Source organism: Manduca sexta, chromosome 27 (genome assembly GCF_014839805.1).
Source record: "Manduca sexta isolate Smith_Timp_Sample1 chromosome 27, JHU_Msex_v1.0, whole genome shotgun sequence".
Taxonomy (NCBI): Eukaryota; Metazoa; Arthropoda; class Insecta; order Lepidoptera; family Sphingidae; genus Manduca; species Manduca sexta.
In genome coordinates, this window is record NC_051141.1 from 13,715,322 (window position 1) to 13,737,530 (window position 22,209).

Here is a 22,209-nt window from a genome sequence, read left to right on the forward strand (position 1 = left end):
GAAGCGTGGACTTCATCAGTCGAGACCTCTCAAGCGGTTTTCATTTTTTTTTTTCGATTTTCACCGCATTGATCACAGAGACATCATTGTATATACGCCGGTTCCCTCCCTCTTCACGTAGGCGGCCAATAGCTGATCCTGCGCGTTCCGTTGCCCATACCCAAATTTCCCCATTTTCAACTCGTTGTCGCTACGTGTGCCCAGTTTCGCGTTAAAGTACCTAATAGTTTTAGTTATTTATAGTAGTTAAGAAAAGATTATAATATAACCACTACATTAACGTTACGTTGCTCAGTTGCTGTTAACAAACAATAGCAACTTCTAGTAAACACTACAAGAGATTTATTTATCTTTGTTCTTAACTACAAAAAACTTTGTAATTAGATCAAAATATGACTACTGATTCGGCCGATTTTCTCTAAGAGATCGAATTATTTTCCCAAATAATCAAATATTTTATTTGCAAAAAATAAAGTATTCGTTTAATCTCTAGGTGGAAAAAAATTAAATCAATACGTTTCGACCCATATCTAGACCAAAGTTTATCTGCAAAACCAATGTTTTGAATCAATATTCAGAATCAATATTCTGGCTAACAATAAATACTTAAAATAAATTCCTAATTTGTTATTTCATAACAGCATAATAATTGTTACTAAAAGTCAGCCTTATGACTTATTACCTATCAATACGTCATAAGGCTGAACCTGACGATCATTTTCCATACATTTTATTTCTCAGGCTTTCTGAGTACCTACTTACACAACTATTGGCAGGCAAATAGTTTACGTGTATTTTAAGCAGCTACCACCTCGATCACATTTACACTTTGTTAATATATTGTTTTAAGAAAAAACCTTTTCAACATAGATTCACTTTATTATTTTTACAAAAAATCGTTTAATAATTTACTGTATAAAGTAAGCACTTCACACGTAAGTATTACAAACAGGCCATTTTTAATTATCTAGAACAATGCAAATAACAAATAAATAAATAAACAATAATTGAGTAGGTTCACATTTGTTTCCTTTTTTTAAGTACCTTAATAGATGTCATTTTGATATGTCTCCTAGATATCAATAATTGAGACAAACTATAGTGCCACAAACTTATCTAGCCCGGTGGCCGAAAGAGGAACTAACGACGTCATTTTGAAATGTCAATCTACCTGCCATTCGCTGACATAACTGCCATTGGTTGTTTGCTTCATGTATTTGTTTTATTTAGTGGTTATAGCTAGCGAAAAATGCTGATAGCTTTAAAAAGTGATGCGAGAAATATTATATTAAAAGTCTTAAATTTTAAGAAGGAAGAAAATCGTCTTCTTACACCGATAATACCATACGAAATATTGTATGAACGCGTAGTTGCCGTCATAGGTTAGTGTTGCTGGGTTTTGAAAATAAATTCCACGTAAACACTAACGTCCGTATTCATAAAAGTTTTTTATCTAAGGATGGAGTAAAGCTGTGATAACAAGTCTGTTTCTCAGTGCCCAACGCCACTGGGAATCAGACATAGAGCCGTTGTGATTGGCTAATATTGAGATACAACAATATTAGCCAATCATAACGGCCCTATATCTACGCACTGCGAAGGCTGCCATGCCGTCAGCACTGAGAAACAGACTTGTTATCACAGCTTTACTCCGTCCTTAGATAAAAAACGTCTATGAATAAGGGGGTAAGTATTTCGCACGTGCTACTAGAATGGATGTAAGTATGAAAAAAATGAAATTCTGAAATGCCTTCTTTGATTGCAGAAGCCTTCAATAAGATAACAATGAACGAATAAAAAACCTTGAGAACGAGTATAAAAATAGGGATGCATTTCTAGACGAGCCTTTCATCATTAATTTAGCCAGTGGCAGTGAAAGCGAATGTAGTGATTCTGATGATGGTGAGTAATGAATCAAAAAATCCCGGTGGCTTAGGAATAGCTGGAGTATTTCAGTTAGAGAACACTCGCCATAGATTAGATGATCATAATTATTGTGTTAAAATATTTTCTTTTTTGAGGGATATGTTTTTATTATTTATTTAATTAATATTTACCTACGTTCTTTCAAATCGCCAGGTGTTGTAATGTCAAGTCCTAGTACACAGGTGGTGTGTGTATAATTTCACATTTTTAACCAACTTCAAAAAAGGAGATCGATAAGGCACCTACTTATGTATTTTATTATTATAGGAACTGCAATATATTTACATAATATAATAGTTTGTTATGGCTGCCAAACAAATATACAAGTCTTTATAAGTATGTGCCTATATTTGTATGTATGTATGTATGTATGTTTGCCAAGCATTCCTCCGAAGCTATTAATCAGAGTAGAAAATCGATTTAGTAGTTTTCCAAATTTTGACCATAATATTTTTGTTAACATCGACTTGCTTACCCACTTTATTGCAAATTTATTTTACTGGCCACACCAAACGCGATAACAGTGACTATCTCGCCGGGCCAGATAAGTTTGTGGGAATATACCGGTAGGTATCTAAATATGTAGAGTAGGTTGTAAATATAACGATATGAAGTTTCAGTTCCTACATAACAACATCACATATTTGTTTAACATGAAATAATAGGTCATACCTACTATATTACTTTAATCATCAACTATTATATTATTTGTCTATGCTAAACACTTTAATCTAATACAAAATTACCTACTTTCTTTGAAAGATTTATGTAAGGTAAGTAGGTACATACATGAAAACGTGTTCGTATTGCAACAAATGTTAAAAATGGGTAAAGATAAAATAGAATAGGCTATTTGGTTTATAGCGACCATTCACTTAACGATTAGGTATAATTTTTTATCTAAGTAATTACTTTTCAAAAATATTTAGGTATTATACGATATATCTATATATATAATATCTTGAATAATCAAATGTTTATCAAAGATCTTGTAAATTGTACCTAAGGTTTAATAAATATATATTATTATCTTTTTTGTATAATATAAATATAATAATTAATCATAATATTATTATTAATTTCTGACTTTAAGAAATAATAGGTATGAAATTGAATAAATATAATATAATATGTAAATTTTAACGTGTTTTGTCATTTCGTCATAAAATAAATACCTAGTAGGTACTCTATTTATTTTAAAAGTATTTACCTTAAGTTTAATTTATAAACATGAATAAAATAGTTGTCTTTGATTTCGTGTAGGTACATGTATATAAATATTATATTTCTCAAAATTTAAAATGGTCCAAAGTGGTAAGTATTTGAAAAATAACAACGTTTTTATCACATCTAGATAATAACTGTACATAGAAAAATATTTAGGTATAAAGTGGTGGTGGTATGAAAAATATTATACCTACAATGCAGTAGCGTAGCTTGCCATATAGGGGCCCTATAACTATATTTGTTGGGGGCTCTTCAGGGCAGTGCGAACTTTTTGGCACTCGCTTAGTTAAATGTAGGTAAGGGTCAAGAGAGGCCCCAAAGGGACTCCGTATCACTGATACTGCTGATACATCGGTAGCTACGCTCCTGCTACAATGCTATCGAAATTACATTAAATATTGTTTTTTAAAAACTACGTAGCATTAGATAATTAGATCTTATTTTATATATTCCTTGATGTTCAGTATTAACAAACAAGGGCAACAATAGTTTGACAAGCTTTTGTCAGTAATTTCGTCGATGTAGTGTACTCGTCCAGAAGTGGGTTCAGCGTCATGATGGACTTCTACTTCTTGTTTCGGAACCTAACACTGCACAGTCTGCTCGCGGGGTCAAATAGTCACCCTGGTAAAAACATATTTCGTCAAAATCTATGGTAAGTAGTAAGTACTTACAATGAATAAGTTACAAAGCTTTGAAATATAGTTAAAGTGCTAGCTGTCAAATAACTACAATTTTCGTTTATGTAACTCTAAAGTATAAGCAGATGTAAACTTTGTTAATTGTTTCTTGTCGAATCGGTTTCGCAGTTTAGTTTCAATTAGCGCATAGGTTTAAGGAAGGCAATCTAGTCTTACTGTAATTTAGTGCTTAAGTATTGATAATATTGTCTTCTGTATTATGCCCTTTGTTAAATAAATAAAAGAAAGTGTGTGAAAATGTTTGGATGTTTGTAAAAAGTGAACGCAGAAACAGCTGGATTTAGATGAAATTTAGAACACGGGTAGACCATGTCCTGGATTACACATAGGGTACTTTTATTTCGGTAATATTTTTCCTTGGGAAATAATATAAGATTAAAAAATGAGATTTTTTATTTTGATGGCGCTATTGTAGTACTTTTATAGTGGTAAAAGCAAAGGATTTTCAAGAACGCCACACCGCGAGCAAAAGGGGCGGGTGTGGGCTGTTTAGGTGATGTCCCAAACACCAAAACATCTGGTATAAAATAATGTAAAAAATAACTAATAGGAAACTAACCTTGCTTTATAAATAAATAGTTACCTATTATACATATCATATCATACACAAGTTTGGCGTTAGAAATACGTACGTGTAGGCACACTCTGTCTATTAATTAAATACTAAGTATTCAGTACTCACACCTGCGTGATGCAATTGTACGTTTCGGCAAGGTTCGTTTAGACTGATTTCAGTTTCGCTTTAAATCTATACATAACTGTGCTATAATGCAACTAATGTTATTCGAAATATTATTGTGTTTTAGGTCTTATCAAGATGTAATGATTATGACCAGATGTAGGTAAGTACTTGAATACTCAAGGCACTGCTTTTGTTCCTTGGAACCCCTTCACTGTCACTGATCATATTGGCCCACGTAAGTGTGTTATGGGATAAGCCTGTATATATCATAATTGTGTCGACTGCCGAGGGATAATCAATTCCCTTTGGCGGCATTCCATTGAACCCTACCTATATCACCTACAATCTGGTGCACGGACACACTGCACGTATGAAAAACAAACCGTTTGCCAGATATTTTAACATTTACAAATAGGCCCCAGTTACGCCAAAATGTACCAATCAAAAATACTGTCCAGAAATAAGTAGGTAATTTATATTTAACTCACGATTATTTTAAATCATAAATGTGATACTTTGCTGTTCAGCAAAACACACCAAGATCTATTCATATCGGACACAAAAATACATGTCAACCAATCCACACAATTTAACTTAATTATACGTAGAAAAATCCAGCTGTAATCAATATCAATCCAGAAATATTGTTTAAAAGTAGTTGGTACATTTTGGTACAACTCCGGTCCAAAAAAAAAAAATACAAACAATTCAAAGTTCTTCTCCGGGTCACGGCGGCGGTCGTAGCCGAAGCTTAGTTCTTCGAAGACTATGTTCTCTGGGGCCGACCTGTAACTTTGTTTGTCACACAAATTTCAAACAGTAGGTACAAGGAAATAGCCGAATCAATTCGCAAAAATAGTCATTATAATTCATCGTAACCGCTTTGCATGCAAGTTATGACACATTTGACGCCAGCGTATGTAGATTAAACAGTATTGTAGAAGGAAGCTGGTGGCATTTATACTTACTCAGTAGATATTTCAGCGCCGAATGCGGTTTCGGATTGCCTGATGTTAGCTACTGGACAGTCGTAGCTATTGTAGCGCATGTTGCGTAGGGCCACCCAAGATTTTGTTTCGTCGCTACAGCCTGGTATGTCGTCGCTGGGGAAGTTAATCAACAATTATTTATTATTTCTATTACATTATACTAAGTATATTATGCAACAGTTTTACGAATGGTAATATCACACTTTTTTTATTAACCGACTTAAAAAAAAAGGAGGAGGTTATCAATTCGACGTGATTTTTTTTAAATTTTTTTTTTGTATGTTTGTTACCTCAGAACTCGCTCATTTATGAACCGATTTGGAAAATTCTTTTTTTATTCGAAAGAATTTCTCTCCAGATTGGTCCCATAAAATTTTTTTCAAGATCGCTTCGGTAGTTTGGTTTTAAAATTAAAAAACTAGAATAATTATGTCGTCCAAGAAAACGAAACCGCGAATTTAGCTTTCCTGTGACGTATTTAGTTATGTTTTTGCATTGAGTTTGGTTGCCTGTACTTCTCACATACTTATACATATAGCATAACATCTTTCCCCGTGTCAGGGGTAGGCAGAGGCGTAACATTTCATCGCGATAGTCGTACTGTGTGTGAAACATATCAGTTGTGTTTTTGGGTTGGGTTTAATTGACTCTACTTCTTACATACATACATATATGTGTATAGCATCACACTTTTTCCCCTTTTTAGGGGTAGGCAGAGATGTAACACCACAGCGCAATAGTTATAGTATGATCGAAATATATCAGTTGTGTTTTGGCGTTAGGTTTGCTTGAATCTATTTTTTACATACATATATATATAGCATCACACCTTTTCCCCTTTTCAGGGGTAGGCAGAGGTGTAACATTTGAGCGCGATATTCGTACTGCGTGAGAAACACATTAGTTGTGTTTTTGTGTTGGGTTTAGTGGACTCTACTTCTTACATACATACATATATATAGCATCACACCTTTTCCCCTTTTCAGGGGTAGGCAGAGGTGTTATACCACAGCACGATAGTTGTACTGTGAGCCAAATATATCAGTTGTGTTTTTGCGTTAGGTTTGCTTGAATCTACTTCTTACATACATGCATTTATGTATATAGCATCACACTTTTTCCCCTTTTTAGGGGTAGGCAGAGGTGTAACATTTGAGCGCGATAGTCGTACTGCGAGCGAAACACATTAGTTGTGTTTTTGTGTTGGGTTTAGTGGACTCTACTTCTTACATACATACATACATATAGCATCACACCTTTTCCCCTTTTCAGGGGTAGGCAGAGGTGTTAAACCACAGCGCGATAGTTGTACTGTGAGCCAAATATATGAGTTGTATTTTTGCGTTAGGTTTCCTCGAATTTACTTCTTACATAAATATATATAGCATCACACCTTTTCCCCTTTTCAGTGGTACTCAGAGGTGTAACTCCTCAGCGCGATAGTCGTATCGTGAACGAAACACAACTATGCCATAGAGACAGTCTATTTTTTACTAACACAAAAAAGCAAAAAATTAAAATAATTTTAACAAATAATTAAACCGCCATCAAAAACCACTCAAAACCAAAAAATAATTTCACATCACAAGTATATATTGGATACCAATTTTGGAGTCGGTGCCTAATTAAAATTGCTAGTTAAGCTAGATAAATACATTAACGAATATACGAAAACAATGTGCTGCCAGCGTACAAAGTCAGCAAGTCAGATCGTCACTGGAGATAAACACATCGCCGCAGCACAGCAAATGGAAGCTAAATATTTAAATTTGTGAACTGTACGCTACCCAAATTCTTCCCCTGTCACATATAGCTGGTCAAATGTGGGTGTATTACACTCCCTTTTTTTTTTTTTTTTTTTTTTTTTTTTTTTTTTTTTTTTTACGTAGGTAAATCGTCAGTTGACTATCTCCCGCCTTGGGATGGGCGGGAGGGCGTGTCAGACTTTTACCGACTAAGAACCTACGGTGTTCCCATCCTTTGCCTATGTGCCTAGGTCCAAGATCCGGTGGCATTGAGACCTAGGCAGGCACCGGCCCTAAGGGGCCCCGCAAATTACTCTGACACTGCTCTTCGAGGCGCGCGTGGAACACTACGCGCCGAACACACGGGCCGTTGGGGTGTTTCGGGCGACGGGCTACCCAATGCTCGTCACCCGACGGTCCGCGCCTACGGAGGCCGACGATCCTCAGCAGACGTTCGACGCCCGCGTCTTGTGCGTCTGCCGTGGCGGATGGGACGTTGGGCGCTTTGGCGCCGTATCCGCTCCGCCACCTCCTTTGCGAGCATCACGTCCTCGCAGAAGGAGGCGACTGCGTCCCACTCTCTCGCCCCGGAGCATGGCTTCTACCAGGCCCCGACGCGAGAGGTCTCCGCCACCGATGGCCGTTGTGAGAACACGGCGGGGCTCAGCCCAAGCTGGGCACACCTCCACCGTATGCTCCACCGTGTCCTCCGGCCGATCCGCACAGTAAAACACGCGGGCGTATCCTCCACCCGGATCCGATACAGGTACCTGCCGAAGCAGCCGTGACCGGTCAGTACCTGCGTCGTCCGGAATGAGAGGACGCCGTGACGTCTCGTCAGCCACACCTCGAAGAGGGGACTTACCGCCGCTATAGTGGCGTGCCCAAGTGTATTACACTCCCTGCTTTGAAAAAAGAGGAAATAAAAAGATGAAACACCATACATGTGCTTGGTATTACACCTTTCACTGTGTATGTTGTAGTACACGCAAACCTACTCCTTTTAATTGATTTGAAAGAAATTTAGCTCATAGATGGACTATGCAACAACTATAGCTAACTAGCAATTTTAATTAGGCACCGACTCCAAAATTGGTATCCAATATATACTTGTTATGTGAAATTATTTTTTGGTTTTGAGTGGTTTTTGAAGGCGGTTTAATTTTATGTTAAAATTTTTTTTTTCTTTGTTGATTAACAAAGGTTTGCAATATTTACAAAGTTACCGTATTTGTGTTTTTACAGTAGGGGTGCCAGGGTAAGGGGAGACTATTAACTAAATTTAGCCAACATATAATTTTTTGTCAGTTTTCAAGGTTTCAGGTGAATTTTAAAGATTATTAGTACCTATATTGCAACAAATAATTTATTATTTATTTATATAAATCAATACTTTAACGATATAGTTAATTCATCTTGATACCAATTCGTTCGTAGTGTTCAAACTTCGAACTAATACGGTTCAACACGCAGCGCAGCGTCTGCGAAAACTTTTGGAAGTGACATACTACAGGATAACTCGACAATTTGTTGCATGACGTTTAGCAATTAGCGCGATTTGTTTTAAATATTTTATACTGTATAATTAGCGTCTGTGTAAAGTGTTATTTATTTTTGTTGGACCCTTTCAGGTACCTATAATAAGTATTTAAAATATTATGTGATTATTTTGTTAAATCAGACAATAGACACATTTTTTATGTCAGAAGGAAATGATGAAGTATGAGACGATAACAAGGGTAATGTAAATTATGGAAATACGCTTACCCAGGGTCTTGTGGTGATGCAAAGTCTTTGCAAGCGCGAGCTGTTCGTTGTTGGCGGCGAGCGTCCGATCTCATAGCCATGTAGTTTCGGTAGTGCTTCTTTACTGCTTGTTTCACCTGTTTATTGGTTTATTTAGAACAAAGAAAGTCATTGGTATGTTTCTACCACATGGGATTTGTTCAAATTAAAAATGTTGTTTAAAGTACAATTGCTTTTTTAATAATTTTTCAATCTAACGCCTTTTTTCCGTGGTTTCTTAACTTCGTCCGTCATTCACACTTATCTATTTCATTTCGCTCACGCATACATTCCATTCCATGCATCACATTAAGGTTGTATTTCCATATATTTACATATGCGTTAATGGATTTTTCAGATACATTTAGATTATCGGATTATTATCAATACCGTACCCTAGACAGCAGCAAACTGAGCTCTTCTATCTAGTAAAATATATTGCATATTATGATTCACGCATACGTAGGATTTACACTACCAGTGTTAGTTATTAAGTCTAAAGCGTATTAAACTCGCCTATATGTGCAATTGATGTACTTATTTAAATAAATATGTATAATACCTATACTTTAATAGCCCACTAATTAATATTGAATTACTGACCTAATATAATAAATGCGATTGTTGTGAAAATGTTTGGCCAGTGTTAGAAGTAGTCGCCGAAACTGCTATATGGATTTGGATGACAATTAATATTTGACATGTTCATTATTGCATAAATAATTTATTAAATTAAATAACTGCATGAACTGGGGAATAAATATGTAGATATAAACAAATATTTATAAGCAATCATCAATCAAAAATATGTTTAATGAATTCATAATAAACTATTTCATTAGTTCAGTGATGCATATAATATATTTTAAGTACTCGAGCAATTGTTATAAATTAACGTTACTTCACTGATTGCTAAGAGGCTGGAATGTAGCGCAATAACATAATTGTTTTTTTGTGGTGTATTTAAAATATGTTAGTTGAGTACATAAGTATTTTATTATGATAAGTAAGGGGCCGTTGAAGTATTACGTAACGCAATTTTTGAAGATTTTTGACCCCCAATCCCCCATGTACTTAATGCGCCGTAACGTTTTCTTGCACGCCCCCGCTCCCGCTAAAGTTATGTAACTCTAAAGTTAAATTTAACGACCGGTGCGATTCGCTCCTTCACCGACCACCTGCAACACGCCCTCAGCGAAAGCTCCGAGAGGGTGCCAGCGGCCGTTCACGACCACTGGCGCCTTCCCGAAGACGTGCGGGAGGTGGTGAGGAGGCGAAACGCGGCACTCAAAGCCTGCGCGACTCGGCCCGTCCCGGAACGACGACTTCTTGCGCGTTTCCTTCAACGCGTGGCCAAACGTTGCATGCAAGGCGCCGTCGATTCGGGATGGGAGAGACGTTTGTCGGAAATCAAAACGACCCACACGGCCTTTTGGCAACTGGTTCGTTCCTTCAAGAGAAAGGATGTAGTCTCCATGTTTCCGCTCGACCGCCCGATTCAACGCCCGGCGTTTGACGACGACGAGAAAGCGGAGCTCTTGGCCTCCAGCCTGGAGTCTCAATGTTCCGTGACAGATATACCTGTAGAAAACGACATCGTCGTTGCGGTGGACACTTACGTCAAAAGTAGGAACGCGATCCCTCCGCCTCTACCTACCCCGCGACCGTTAAACTTAAATGCCAAATCGTTGCTGCCGGCCCGGATGTCGACTCGCCGCCGCTCGATCCCCTCGCTCCGGTGACGACCGAAGAAGTCATCGTTCTGATCAAGGCACTCAAAAGACGGAAAGCCCCCGGGGCTGAGGGAATCCCGAATAGGTTATTAAACATGCTACCGGAGCATTTAGTCAAGATATTAGCTGCAATTTTCAATGCAGCTTTTCAGAACTGCATATTTCCTGAGGCCTGGAAAGAAGCAGTGGTTATAGGTATCCACAAGCCGGGAAAACCCGCATCATCACCGACCTCTTATAGGCCGATTAGCTTACTTAGATCGTTAGGGAAACTTTATGAACGGATCGTCAGATGGCGCATCACCATAAATCCCGCAAAAAGTCAGGCTATAGTATTCACTCAGCATACCAGAGTACAAGCGCCTCTCGCTTCTATAGTCATGTCAGGACAGGCCATTCCTTGGACTAGGAAGGTCAAGTATTTAGGCGTGCTACTTGATCAGAAGCTGACTTTCGTCCCACATGTCAATGCGGTACGCGCGCGAGCCGCATTCGCGATGAGCCAGCTGCACTGGCTCATTAACAAAAATAGTAAAATGTCCACCCGCAACAAAATTCCGATCTTTACCTCGTGTATTAGGCCGATAATGACTTACGCGTCGCCCGCGTTCACGGACATACCGCCTGCTCGTCTTCAGCGTATGCAGGTTTTGCAAAATCAATTCCTAAGACGTGCACTCGGTGCCCCGCGGTACGTTCGCAATCGCAACCTCCACGTTGACACCGATATGCCGACCATCAGGCAGTTCATGCACATGTCCAGCAGACGCTATTTCGACCGGGCGGTCAATCACCCGAACGCCCATTAGGTCCGTATCCATATACACTCCTTTCGACCGCGCGAAATGGAGACGTCCACGTTCTGTCCTAACAGATCCAGAGGACGAAATAACTCTGGCCATCCGCCGAAAGCACGAGCACTTAAAGCTCTTACACTGTACCTACACGACCGCAGTTCCGTCCTCGCCGCCGAGGACCTCGCCGCGTTCCCCGTCCTCCCGACCCTTCCATTAGTTCCGTCGGCCCGCGCGCCGAGGAAGACGATTAGGTGATTGTGTAGGTCGCTCCGTACACCTCGCGTAAACTCCCTAATCGCTGATGTCCTCAAACATCATCTCTCAGTGATCGTCCTGAGTCGAGGCCGTGACCCTTTAGAGGGTCGCCCTCAGCATGGTCACTTAATTTAAGGGTTCGAGTGCCTAAAGCATTCACCCGAAAGTCCGGTATGTTTGTAAAAGCCGGCCCTGCCAGGCTAACAAACGTAGTCACAGAAAAAAAAAAACAGTTAAATTTTTTCTCATATTCACTATTTTATGCAAAATACCGGAAAGTCGCTATAATAACTTTGTTATTCTTTTAAAATAAAAAACCAATGTTACATAACGCTTTGTACGAACCCCCTCTGCCCCTGCAAACGCATCGTAACGTTTTACAAGAAAAATTGCGTTAGGGGCCGTTCAAGTATTATGTAACTAAATACTTGAACGGCTTAACAAAAAACAAATACCATTTAACGCTAGACAAGTAACTTGGTTTTTATTTAGATATTATTTATTAATTTAAACTAATACTTTAACGATATCGGTAGTTCATATCAATTCTTTAAATCATAACTCGCGCGCAGTGCTCGCGCCTTATAATTCGTTCGAAGTGAACCCGGCCGCGCATAGCTTACCTCAGGATAGATAGATAGATAAAAAAGTTTATTTAGGCTAAGTTTATTTAGGGTTTCCCTTTTGAAAATTTTCACCCTTCGCCATTGGTACGAGCCATACCTATTACACTCATATACTATGCATATTCGTGATTCACACGTTCTATTATTATTTTTGCAGTGTGACAATGTCTCCATGTAAATATATGGTAATTACGGTAGATGCAACGTAATTTGGCTCTAATCGGCCCTAATTTACCATTAAGGTAATATAATATTAACTTGACCGAGTCATATTATACTAAGTATGTAATAATAATAATAGCATTTGGTTGCCGAACATCCCAAATAAATTAACTCACAATTACATATTGGGAAATAATTTTTAAACTCCCCTGTTTCTTGTTTTTCTTAATTTTTTTTTGGATTTAGTTTTAAATATGCTAATATCAGAAATTTCTAGTTCGAATTGAAAAGTGTTGGATAGCCACCAGACATCTTCCGTTTGCTCGCGTTGAGTAAATGGTTAAAGTTATGCAACAAATATGTATGATGGAATTTTTTCCCTTAAAAAGTTCTTAAAAATATTGTCTGCATGCGATGATAAACTCAAACACTTTGCCATGGATTTATGAAATTTGGTATGGAGCTAGTTTGAGACCCTGGGAAGGACATAGGTTACTTTTTTATCGGGAAAATATATTTAGCGAGACTTTTATAACGGAAAGCTTTAGCACACGGGTGGAAAAGCGAGCAAACATTTCAATAATAAATTCATTATAAATTTAACGAAACCACACTGACTGATGTATGTAAACAATCCCTTAACTATCTACCATCAGTTATAATAACTTTACAGTGAAATGCTATATTACTGTTATGCAATGAATTAATTTAATCTTGAATTACGTTCCAGTAATAGCCAAAGTAATATGTTATTATTATTATGTATTATTATGTACACAAAGATTGTCTTGGAAACGAACAGAATGGACGCGATATTTGCGCTAGGTCGCTCATAAGTATTCTGTTACATAATTAAGTCTGCATTTCTGCCACGTGAAAACGTGCTTTTAATTAGGAGTTCGTTAATGGAGCATGCACGGCAACGTGTGGCTGACGTAGTCGCTGCAGGGGGTCTGTTTTCTACACAGCCATATCCGAAAATACTATGCCATTCACACGCACAAGTTTTATTCTTTATTGCTCGCGGCTTCGCCCACGTGAAAGAGTTTTTCGGGATAAAACTCCGGCCATATATTTTCTCGAGAAAGAAAGTGGACCTTGTCCTTCCCTGGTACTCATATTGTCTCCATACCAAATTTCATCAAAATCCGTTTGGTTGTTTTTGAGTTTATCACGTTCAGGCAGGCAGATGGATGTGGCAGGGCAATTCTTTGATTTATAATATATTTTTTGGAACATTTTAAGAGGAACAATACCATTATGACTATAACTGCGTAACTTTAACTGTTTAGGCAGCGCCTGCCACGGAAACTCTCAAAAAGAACAAATGTTGCCCGTTTTTGCAACATTTTTCACGAAAGCTACGCTCCTATTAGTCATAGCATGATGCTAAATAGCCTATAGCCATTCTCGAAAAAGGGGACATCCAAGACTAAAATAATTTAACAATTCAATCCAGTAGCAATAAATTCAGGAACTCCTGAGACTAGCACACTCCAACAAACAAAGATACTCTTTAGCTTTATATACCTAATAATATAAATATAGAATATAAGTAGATATACCTCTTTTCAATTTATACACGGAAAAAATATGGATTGGACTGAACGATTTATTTCAGTGTTCTTTTTAAGTAAATAGTCGAAATTGTTCAAAGAATATCAAAACGCAAGCCAGTTTAATACTATCACATAACTTACCTCTTCGTTCAAGAAGCAGTAGATCACCGCAATAAAGAACCCTTGGAAGGACCGCAAGAAATGAGTGACGTAGCTCCATATTTGAAATACAACAATTCCATGGCTGGTGGCGTAGCCTTCTACCATGGATAAAATGTTCGTGATGCCCAGCAATGGTAGAAGAACTAATGCGGCACGCACTGCTTTCCTGTTAACCATAAAACTTTGAATGCCTCAATCTTTCAGCAGATACATCTGTTTGAGAATACATAATATTAATATATTATGTGGCTATATATATAATGAATACAGATTTTAATATACAATAGGATAGCTTGTGTTTTATTAGATTCCGTTTATCTCTGTAATTACTGCTTAACTTTTTAGCTAACAGGAAATAATAATATTTTAGCTCCACTCGAGTGAAAAAGATTTTCCGGGAAAAATATTTTCAATAAAAAGTAGCCTATAGCTTCCTATTAGTGAAAAAAATCAAAATCACTTTAGTAATTTCTAAGATTAGCGCGATCAAATAAACAAAGAAACTGTTGAGCTTCATAAATAAAATAAATTATTTATTTATAAGTATATAATGTTACTATCTAACGTCATCATCGTTATAATATTATCGATTCGTGATTAACCATTGTTTTTAATTGATTTTAATACAATCAAATAATGGGTTTCATTGATATTTAAAAGTATAGATTTGCTATACTATACCCCGATATTTCAAATAATAATAATAATGTTCCGTTCGTCAATGGTTCCGTCATTTCACTATATTAATACATCATGTGAAAGAGATGTTGCACAGTAAAGCACAAAAGTAACTGAAATAAATAAAATTTTCAAATGCGTTTTTAAAGTTTTGAAATTGTTCAGCTACTTTTGACCCAGACGGTACCTAAGTATTAAAATCAGTAAATTCAATAATTAAGTATATATCCATAAAGAATATGTCAGAGATTAGAATAATTTTATGGTACTATATTGTTTATATTTACCTAACGCGTACTAGTTCAGAAGTAGTGGTGTGTCTCAATTTCACGATCAGGACACGCATAATGTTGATTAAGAAGACAAAGTTAATCTGAAATGAATAAAAAAATATATATTTAAAAATAAACATTTACAAATATCATTGTATTGAGTTACACCAACCAGTACGTACCTACCATTGGTACATACATTTTAAACATGTATTACAACTTTGATTAAGAATATGTCAACATATAGTAGCGGTGAATGACGCTATTACATTCGCTGTAGACGCGATAACGCTGCACACGGGCCATAAAACATGGAATCAGGTTGAGAAGTGCAGACTTGTCACGAATCCTATAATAACATCGTCACGAACGATTTCCGTCAGTATACCTCCTATGCAATAGGGTATTACACTCTTTTTTGAAAAATGTCTCAAATTAATCTTATATAAAAAAAATATTCAATCAATAAGTGCCATTAAAATACATTTAAATATAACATTTTAAATTTGCCCGCGTAAATAAACGAAAACGCTCGAGGGCCGCGTTGTTGACGTCATCTCGACAGTAAACATCAAGTAACAACGCTGTGCACAGAGAAAGACCAAATTATTACAATTAAAATAAGCTACTATCCTTATCATTGGTGTGTGGTTCCTGAATATAAGAATACTAGTGTGAAAACGCCGAAAAAAATGTGGATTCAAGTGCCAAAAAAAATTCTTAAAATTTGCATTTAGATAACAATTATTTTTTTTGTCTTCCCATCACTCCTAAGATTAATTAGTTTGTAAACTAACCCAAAATGACTGCAAGAAAGCTATAAGTTAAACATTGGGCATATTCTTGAGTTTAATTTCAATTAATTTTGCATGATTCGTTCTCATGGTTTAAAGGTTGTAAACGTGGGTGTAAAATGTGTTTTTAAAATTAAAGAAGAAAATTTAAGTCATAATTCATAGAACATAAGTTTCTCACTTAACACCAACATTTTCATAATTTTCATTAAAGTTACGAAGCTGATTGTTTTTAGCACAAAAGTATAACTAATGTTAATTTATTTGCAATAAAAAAATCTCGAATAAGTCTTCTACGTTTTTAAAAAGAAAACATTTAATCGTTCAAATCGAAAATTCTCAAAAATTCAGAAAAATATTCATAACTCGAAAACTATGAAAAATCGCGGAACATAAGTACATGGGGGTGATTCGGATACCCTAAGGGGTGCTCTATCTCTGGACCTCCGCTTGACACTACTTTCTGGGACACCCTGTATATGCTACGTACTAGATATGGCGTACAGAACATACACTGTGTTCTACTAAATTGAACTGCAATCCATTCAAACTGACTTTAGTATGGTCAATATTGACAGCTCGTGGCAGTGCACGGAGTGGCCGCTCATGGTACAAGAATTCGAGTCTAAGTGTAAACCTGGATTTGAATAAAAAATATGAAATAAGTAAAATTATTTGTTATTCAAGTGAATAAATAGATTATAACAGTGACGTTTTGGTTGCCATTTGATAGTTAATATGAACGTTCTCGTCTGTAGAATACACGTCAATGATTAAAAGTGGCTTGAATTTTGGGCAGGACTAACATCGGAATCAAGTGTCGAAAATGTAAAACCTTAAGGTGGTAGCTCAAGGTCCATTTTCATACATTTTGTTTCGGCTTTAATCTGGGTAACTAAACAAGTATTGGCAAGTAAAGAATTTAAATTCACGTCTAGTTAGTGATTAGTTCTCGCAGTTGAAGAAAAACGTAAAAATAATTAATAATCATGGATATTTCGGCCTTTAAAATTTAATATGACGAAATTTTAAAGGCCGAAATATCCATGATTATTAATTATTTTTACGTTTTTCTTCAACTGCGAGAACTAATCACTAACTAGACGTGAATTTAAATTCTTTACTTGCCAATACTTGTTTAGTTACCCAGATTAAAGCCGAAACAAAATGTATGAAAATGGACCTTGAGCTACCACCTTAACATTCCCGTGTGCATAGCCATCACAAACGAACGGTGGCGCAAGTTGCTGGAAAAACGCGTCGGGGTGCAGGCGCGGTCGCGAGAATATAATGACATTCGCGGAATTCGCCGGGCATTTTTAGCACGATTTGGTTTGCATCTCCCGGTGTAGGTATGTTTTAGTATACTTAATACATGTTTTTTAAATAGTGTTTTGTTCCTTATCTCCATGTTGACTCTTCATTTCTGAAGACGAGTGCAGGTTTAAATATTAATAATACTAGATTTTAATTCATTGGCTATTCCTCTTACATCAGCCTTAAATTTCAAGATATATAACGTTGAAAATTGCAAACTTATGTCTCTTAGCAAAATGAACAAACATTAACAAATAAAAGTAATAAACAATTTGGCCCGCCGCCTAAATTCCTTTTTTTATATGAATCGACATTTTGCTGGTTAGTATTAGTAATTAGTATACCTACTTATATAACATGCAAAACAATACTACAATGCTGTAATATACCTTGTCATTAAAAAACTATGAAAATAGCCAACACTATAACTGCAACTAATTTGGGCAATGCTATGGTGTGTTACTGTATAGTATTTAATATTTTTTGGGATTAGCGTAATCTTAACTTGACATTGTCACTGTAAAAGGTGTCGCTGCGCATTATAAACATTTGAAAAAAATCCGCTACAGCATAGCTTAACTTGTTAATAATGGACCTTAATGGTCACCTGATCATAAATAATGTGATAACTGACCAGTATTACTCCGAGTCTCGGGGCTTGTAAAATCCAATACAACCTATGAAAATTGTATCCATACCAGCATTCACTGGAACAAAATTAAAAATGATTACATTATATTTCAAGTACTTATCTATTTAATTCCGATAATTATATTATTTTTGAGTTTAAAATACTCCGTAATACAACGCAGCTAGCAGGTTTGCCATACAGTGCTGTTTGCTAACACAGCGACTCCTGCGCTTGTGTTAACTTTCATATAACTCATCACGTCTAAAGTAATAATACAATAATGCTTTCAGAGTGTTGGTGGGTTGCCCTGTTTCTGTAGCGCATCAGGAATCTTTGCAGACGCCCGCGTAGATTGTTTTACACCATAATGCGCAAGAGGTGCGCGTCTCGGGTGAGTAGGGTTCGGGCCAGCTCCAACAGCATTCTCCAAATAATTGCAGGTACAATGGATTATTGGTACGTGGCTCGGTGTTGTGCCATTTAACATGGAATGGTGCGGCGGTGCACTGATTATTATTAATTTATTTTTAATGTTTAATGTTTATTTTTAATCACTAACAAAGTTTATTTTTTTAAAATATCCTTTACTAACAATATGAGTCCTATGTTACTCGAATAAATAAATAAATAATAAAAAATATACTTACATACGGTTTTTCCGTTGCCCGTAATTTATTGCAGTCAGGGTAGCCCACGCCGAGGTGAATACTACTGGTAGACCCCAGCCAATGATGTAATAATATTTAAAATGTATTTCACCTCGGAGAAAGTTCGTTGTAACCACTTGATGAAGGTATAAACCTTCAATTAACATCCATGTAAACATCACGGATGTAGCGTACTCTAAGCTGATGTACGACGATTCGCAGAGATATGGCTGCAACAAAACATTACATAATAATATTACATTGCGGAATGATGAGCGGTATAAAATTTATGTTTCGTGAATAGAATTCATTACGAGATCAAGTTCCATTTATTGTAATTTATTTTCATGAAATTATAATATTAGTACCCATAACTTAGTATATAGGAAAATTTCCACATATTGAGTAACAGGCACAAAATAATACCACGACAAAATATTACCTGTCGGGTGAAGCCTGTTGAAGCATTATATTTTAAACTAGGGTTTGCTCGCGGCTTATAAGTTTATTATAAATAGCGGAATAAAGTCTTGATATATATTTTGCCAGTATAGAAAAATGCATACGTCCTTCCTAGAGTCTCCACTATTTTTATACCAAATTTCATTGAATTTTGTCAAGTAGTTTTTGAGTATAATAGGTTTAAACAAGCAGACAGATGGGGCGGGGGATGTAGTATTATATTTGCTCGCGGCTTTCGTTTTCCCGGCATAAAAAGTAGCCTATAGCAATCAGATGTAATGTAGCTACATATTATTAAAAAAATATTACAATCCGTTTCATAATTTCTGAAATTCGAAATGATGGAAATGAAATGGTCGATCTGGAAATCTTTGGTGGAGGCCCATGTTCAGCAGTGGACATCCTGCGGCTAATAATGATGAATAGTTTCTGAGATTATAGCGTTCAAACAAACAACTTTCAGTTTTACATATTAGTATAGCTTTTTTAGAACTTTTTAAGGGGAACAATTCCGTCGTACATGATTGTTGCGTAAATTTAACAACAACTTAAAATAAATAAATTGCAACATTTTTCATTAATACTCCGCTCCTATTGGTCATAGCGTGATGTCATATAGCCAATGGCCGTCGTCCATAAATAGGCTATCTAATATTAAAGAAATTTTCAATTTGAACCAGTAGTTCCTGAAATTAGTGCATTCAAACAAACAAACTCTACAGCTTTATTTATATAAACTAGCTTTTGCTCGCGGCTCCGCCCGCGTTGTAAAGTTTCTCAGGCTAAAGTTTTCCATTATAAAAGTAGTAGTTTCCCGGGAGCCTATGTTCTTCCCAGGGTTTCAAACTGTCTCCATACCAAATTTCATCTTAATACGTTGGGTAGTTTTTGAGTTTAAGACGTTCAGGCAGACGGATGCAGCGGGGGACTTTGTTTTATAATATATTTTTATAGAACTTTTTAAGAGGAACAATCCCGTCATACATCATTGTTGCATAACTTTAACCGTTTAGGCAGTGCACGCAGCGGAAGCTCTCAAAACTAATAAGTTGTCCGCGTATTTGCAACATGTTTCATTACTGCTCCGCTCCTATTGGTCATAGCGTGATGATATACAGCCTATAGCACCCCACAAATAAAGGGCTATCCAACACAAAACGATTTTTTCAGTTCAAACTGGTAGTTCCTGAGATTAGCCATTACTGCTCCGCTCCTATTGGTCATAGCGTAATGATATACAGCATATAGCACTCCACAAATAAAGGGCTATCCAACACAAAACGATTTTTTCAGTTCAAACTGGTAGTTCCTGAGATTAGCCATTACTGCTACGCTCCTATTGGGTATAGCGTGATGATATATAGCCTATAGCACTCCACGAACAAAGGGCTATCCAACGCAAAAAGAATTTTTCAGTTTGGATCGGTAGTTCCTGAGATCAGCCATTACTGTTCCGCTCCTATTGGGTATAGCGTGATGATATATAGCCTATAGCAATCCACGAACAAAGGGCTATCCAACGCAAAAAGAATTTTTCAGTTCGAATCGGTAGTTCCTGAGATTAGCCATTACTGCTCCGCTCCTATTGGGTATAGCGTGATGATATATAGCCTATAGCACTCCACGAACAAAGGGCTATCCAACGCAAAAATATTTTTTCAGTTTGGACCGGTAGTTCCTGAGATCAGCCATTACTGCTCCGCTCCTATTGAGTATAGCGTGATGATATATAGCCTATAGCAATCCACGAACAAAGGGCTATCCAACGCAAAAATAATTTTTCAGTTTGGACCGGTAGTTCCTGAGATTAGCCATTACTGCTCCGCTCCTATTGGGTATAGAGTGATGATATATAGCCTATAGCACTCCACGAACAAAGGGCTATCCAACGCAAAAAGAATTTTTCAGTTTGGACCGGTAGTTCCTGAGATCAGCCATTACTGCTCCGCTCCTATTGGGTATAGCGTGATGATATATGGCCTATAGCAATCCACGAACAAAGGGCTATCCAACGCAAAAATAATTTTTCAGTTTGGACCGGTAGTTCCTGAGATTAGCCATTACTGCTCCGCTCCTATTGGGTATAGCGTGATGATATATAGCCTATAGCACTCCACGAACAAAGGGTTATCCAACGCAAAAAGAATTTTTCAGTTTGGACCGGTAGTTCCTGAGATTAGCCATTACTGCTCCGCTCCTATTGGGTATAGTGTGATGATATATAGCCTATAGCACTCCACGAACAAAGGGCTATCCAATGCGAAAAGATTTTTTCGGATTGGACCGGTAGATTCTGAGATTAGCGCGTTCAAACAAACAAACAAACTCTTCAGCTTTATATAATAGTATAGATTATAATATATCATTTACACTTCTATCTATATATTACTATAATTAGTAATATATAGATAGAAGTATAGATGATAGTAGACTCAGAAATATATAAGTTAATGAAATTACTGTGGCTTCTATGTAGCTTCGTAATTAGTATTTTATCTACAAAAAAATAAATAAGTATGAGATTTTCAGACCACTCACCATATTATCGATTCCTTGTTTAACGGACTTCCCGGAGATTTCTTGGTATGAGCGAACTAGGGCTTGATCCCCGTAGAGAATCAAACGTATGATCACTTGAAGTAACATAGCTGAGAAGAGAGAGCAATGTACCCTTGTCCTGGTGTTTCGCAAACATCTAAAATAAAGCACATCGGTACGTAGAATATACGTCAATATCGGAAAGTAATAAAATTGGAAAATTATTGATGTATAGTATGTTGATTTTTTAACGGATAAAATTATAACATGACTGAATTAAACGTTGTGCAATTAAACAAAATCCGTTTTATAACCGTAATTTTTCAAATGTAATGAATACTTTAAAGAATGATAAAGAAGCGCGACGATTATTAGGTAGGTACTGGTCGCCATATCAAAATTTATAGGAAATAGGAACCAAGTGTAAAAAAGATTATTGTTTTTGGGAAGAGGAACCACCGCGCTTATCATTGGGGGTAACCTGCGGAAGGTAAACTGGCTTGTGTGGCGAAACAAAAGAA

General features: G+C 36.7%; 1 protein-coding gene across 1 annotated transcript in view; it reads right to left on the reverse strand.

Annotated features, from left to right (window-relative positions):
• Nucleotides 1-3,102: 3,102 nt before the first annotated feature.
• The window catches only part of LOC115455748 (PDF receptor), a 94,268-nt gene continuing 75,161 nt past the window's right edge, over nt 3,103-22,209 (reverse strand). Inside the window, exons 6-14 of the mRNA XM_037444037.1 lie at nt 21,689-21,845; nt 18,689-18,918; nt 18,045-18,117; nt 15,315-15,400; nt 14,329-14,515; nt 9,038-9,153; nt 5,505-5,639; nt 5,242-5,328; nt 3,103-3,777 (exon numbers count right to left, since the gene is read on the reverse strand). Of these exons, the coding sequence (XP_037299934.1) occupies nt 3,765-3,777; nt 5,242-5,328; nt 5,505-5,639; nt 9,038-9,153; nt 14,329-14,515; nt 15,315-15,400; nt 18,045-18,117; nt 18,689-18,918; nt 21,689-21,845 (1,084 nt within the window). The 3' untranslated portion in view covers nt 3,103-3,764. The remainder of the gene's footprint in view (nt 3,778-5,241; nt 5,329-5,504; nt 5,640-9,037; nt 9,154-14,328; nt 14,516-15,314; nt 15,401-18,044; nt 18,118-18,688; nt 18,919-21,688; nt 21,846-22,209) is intronic.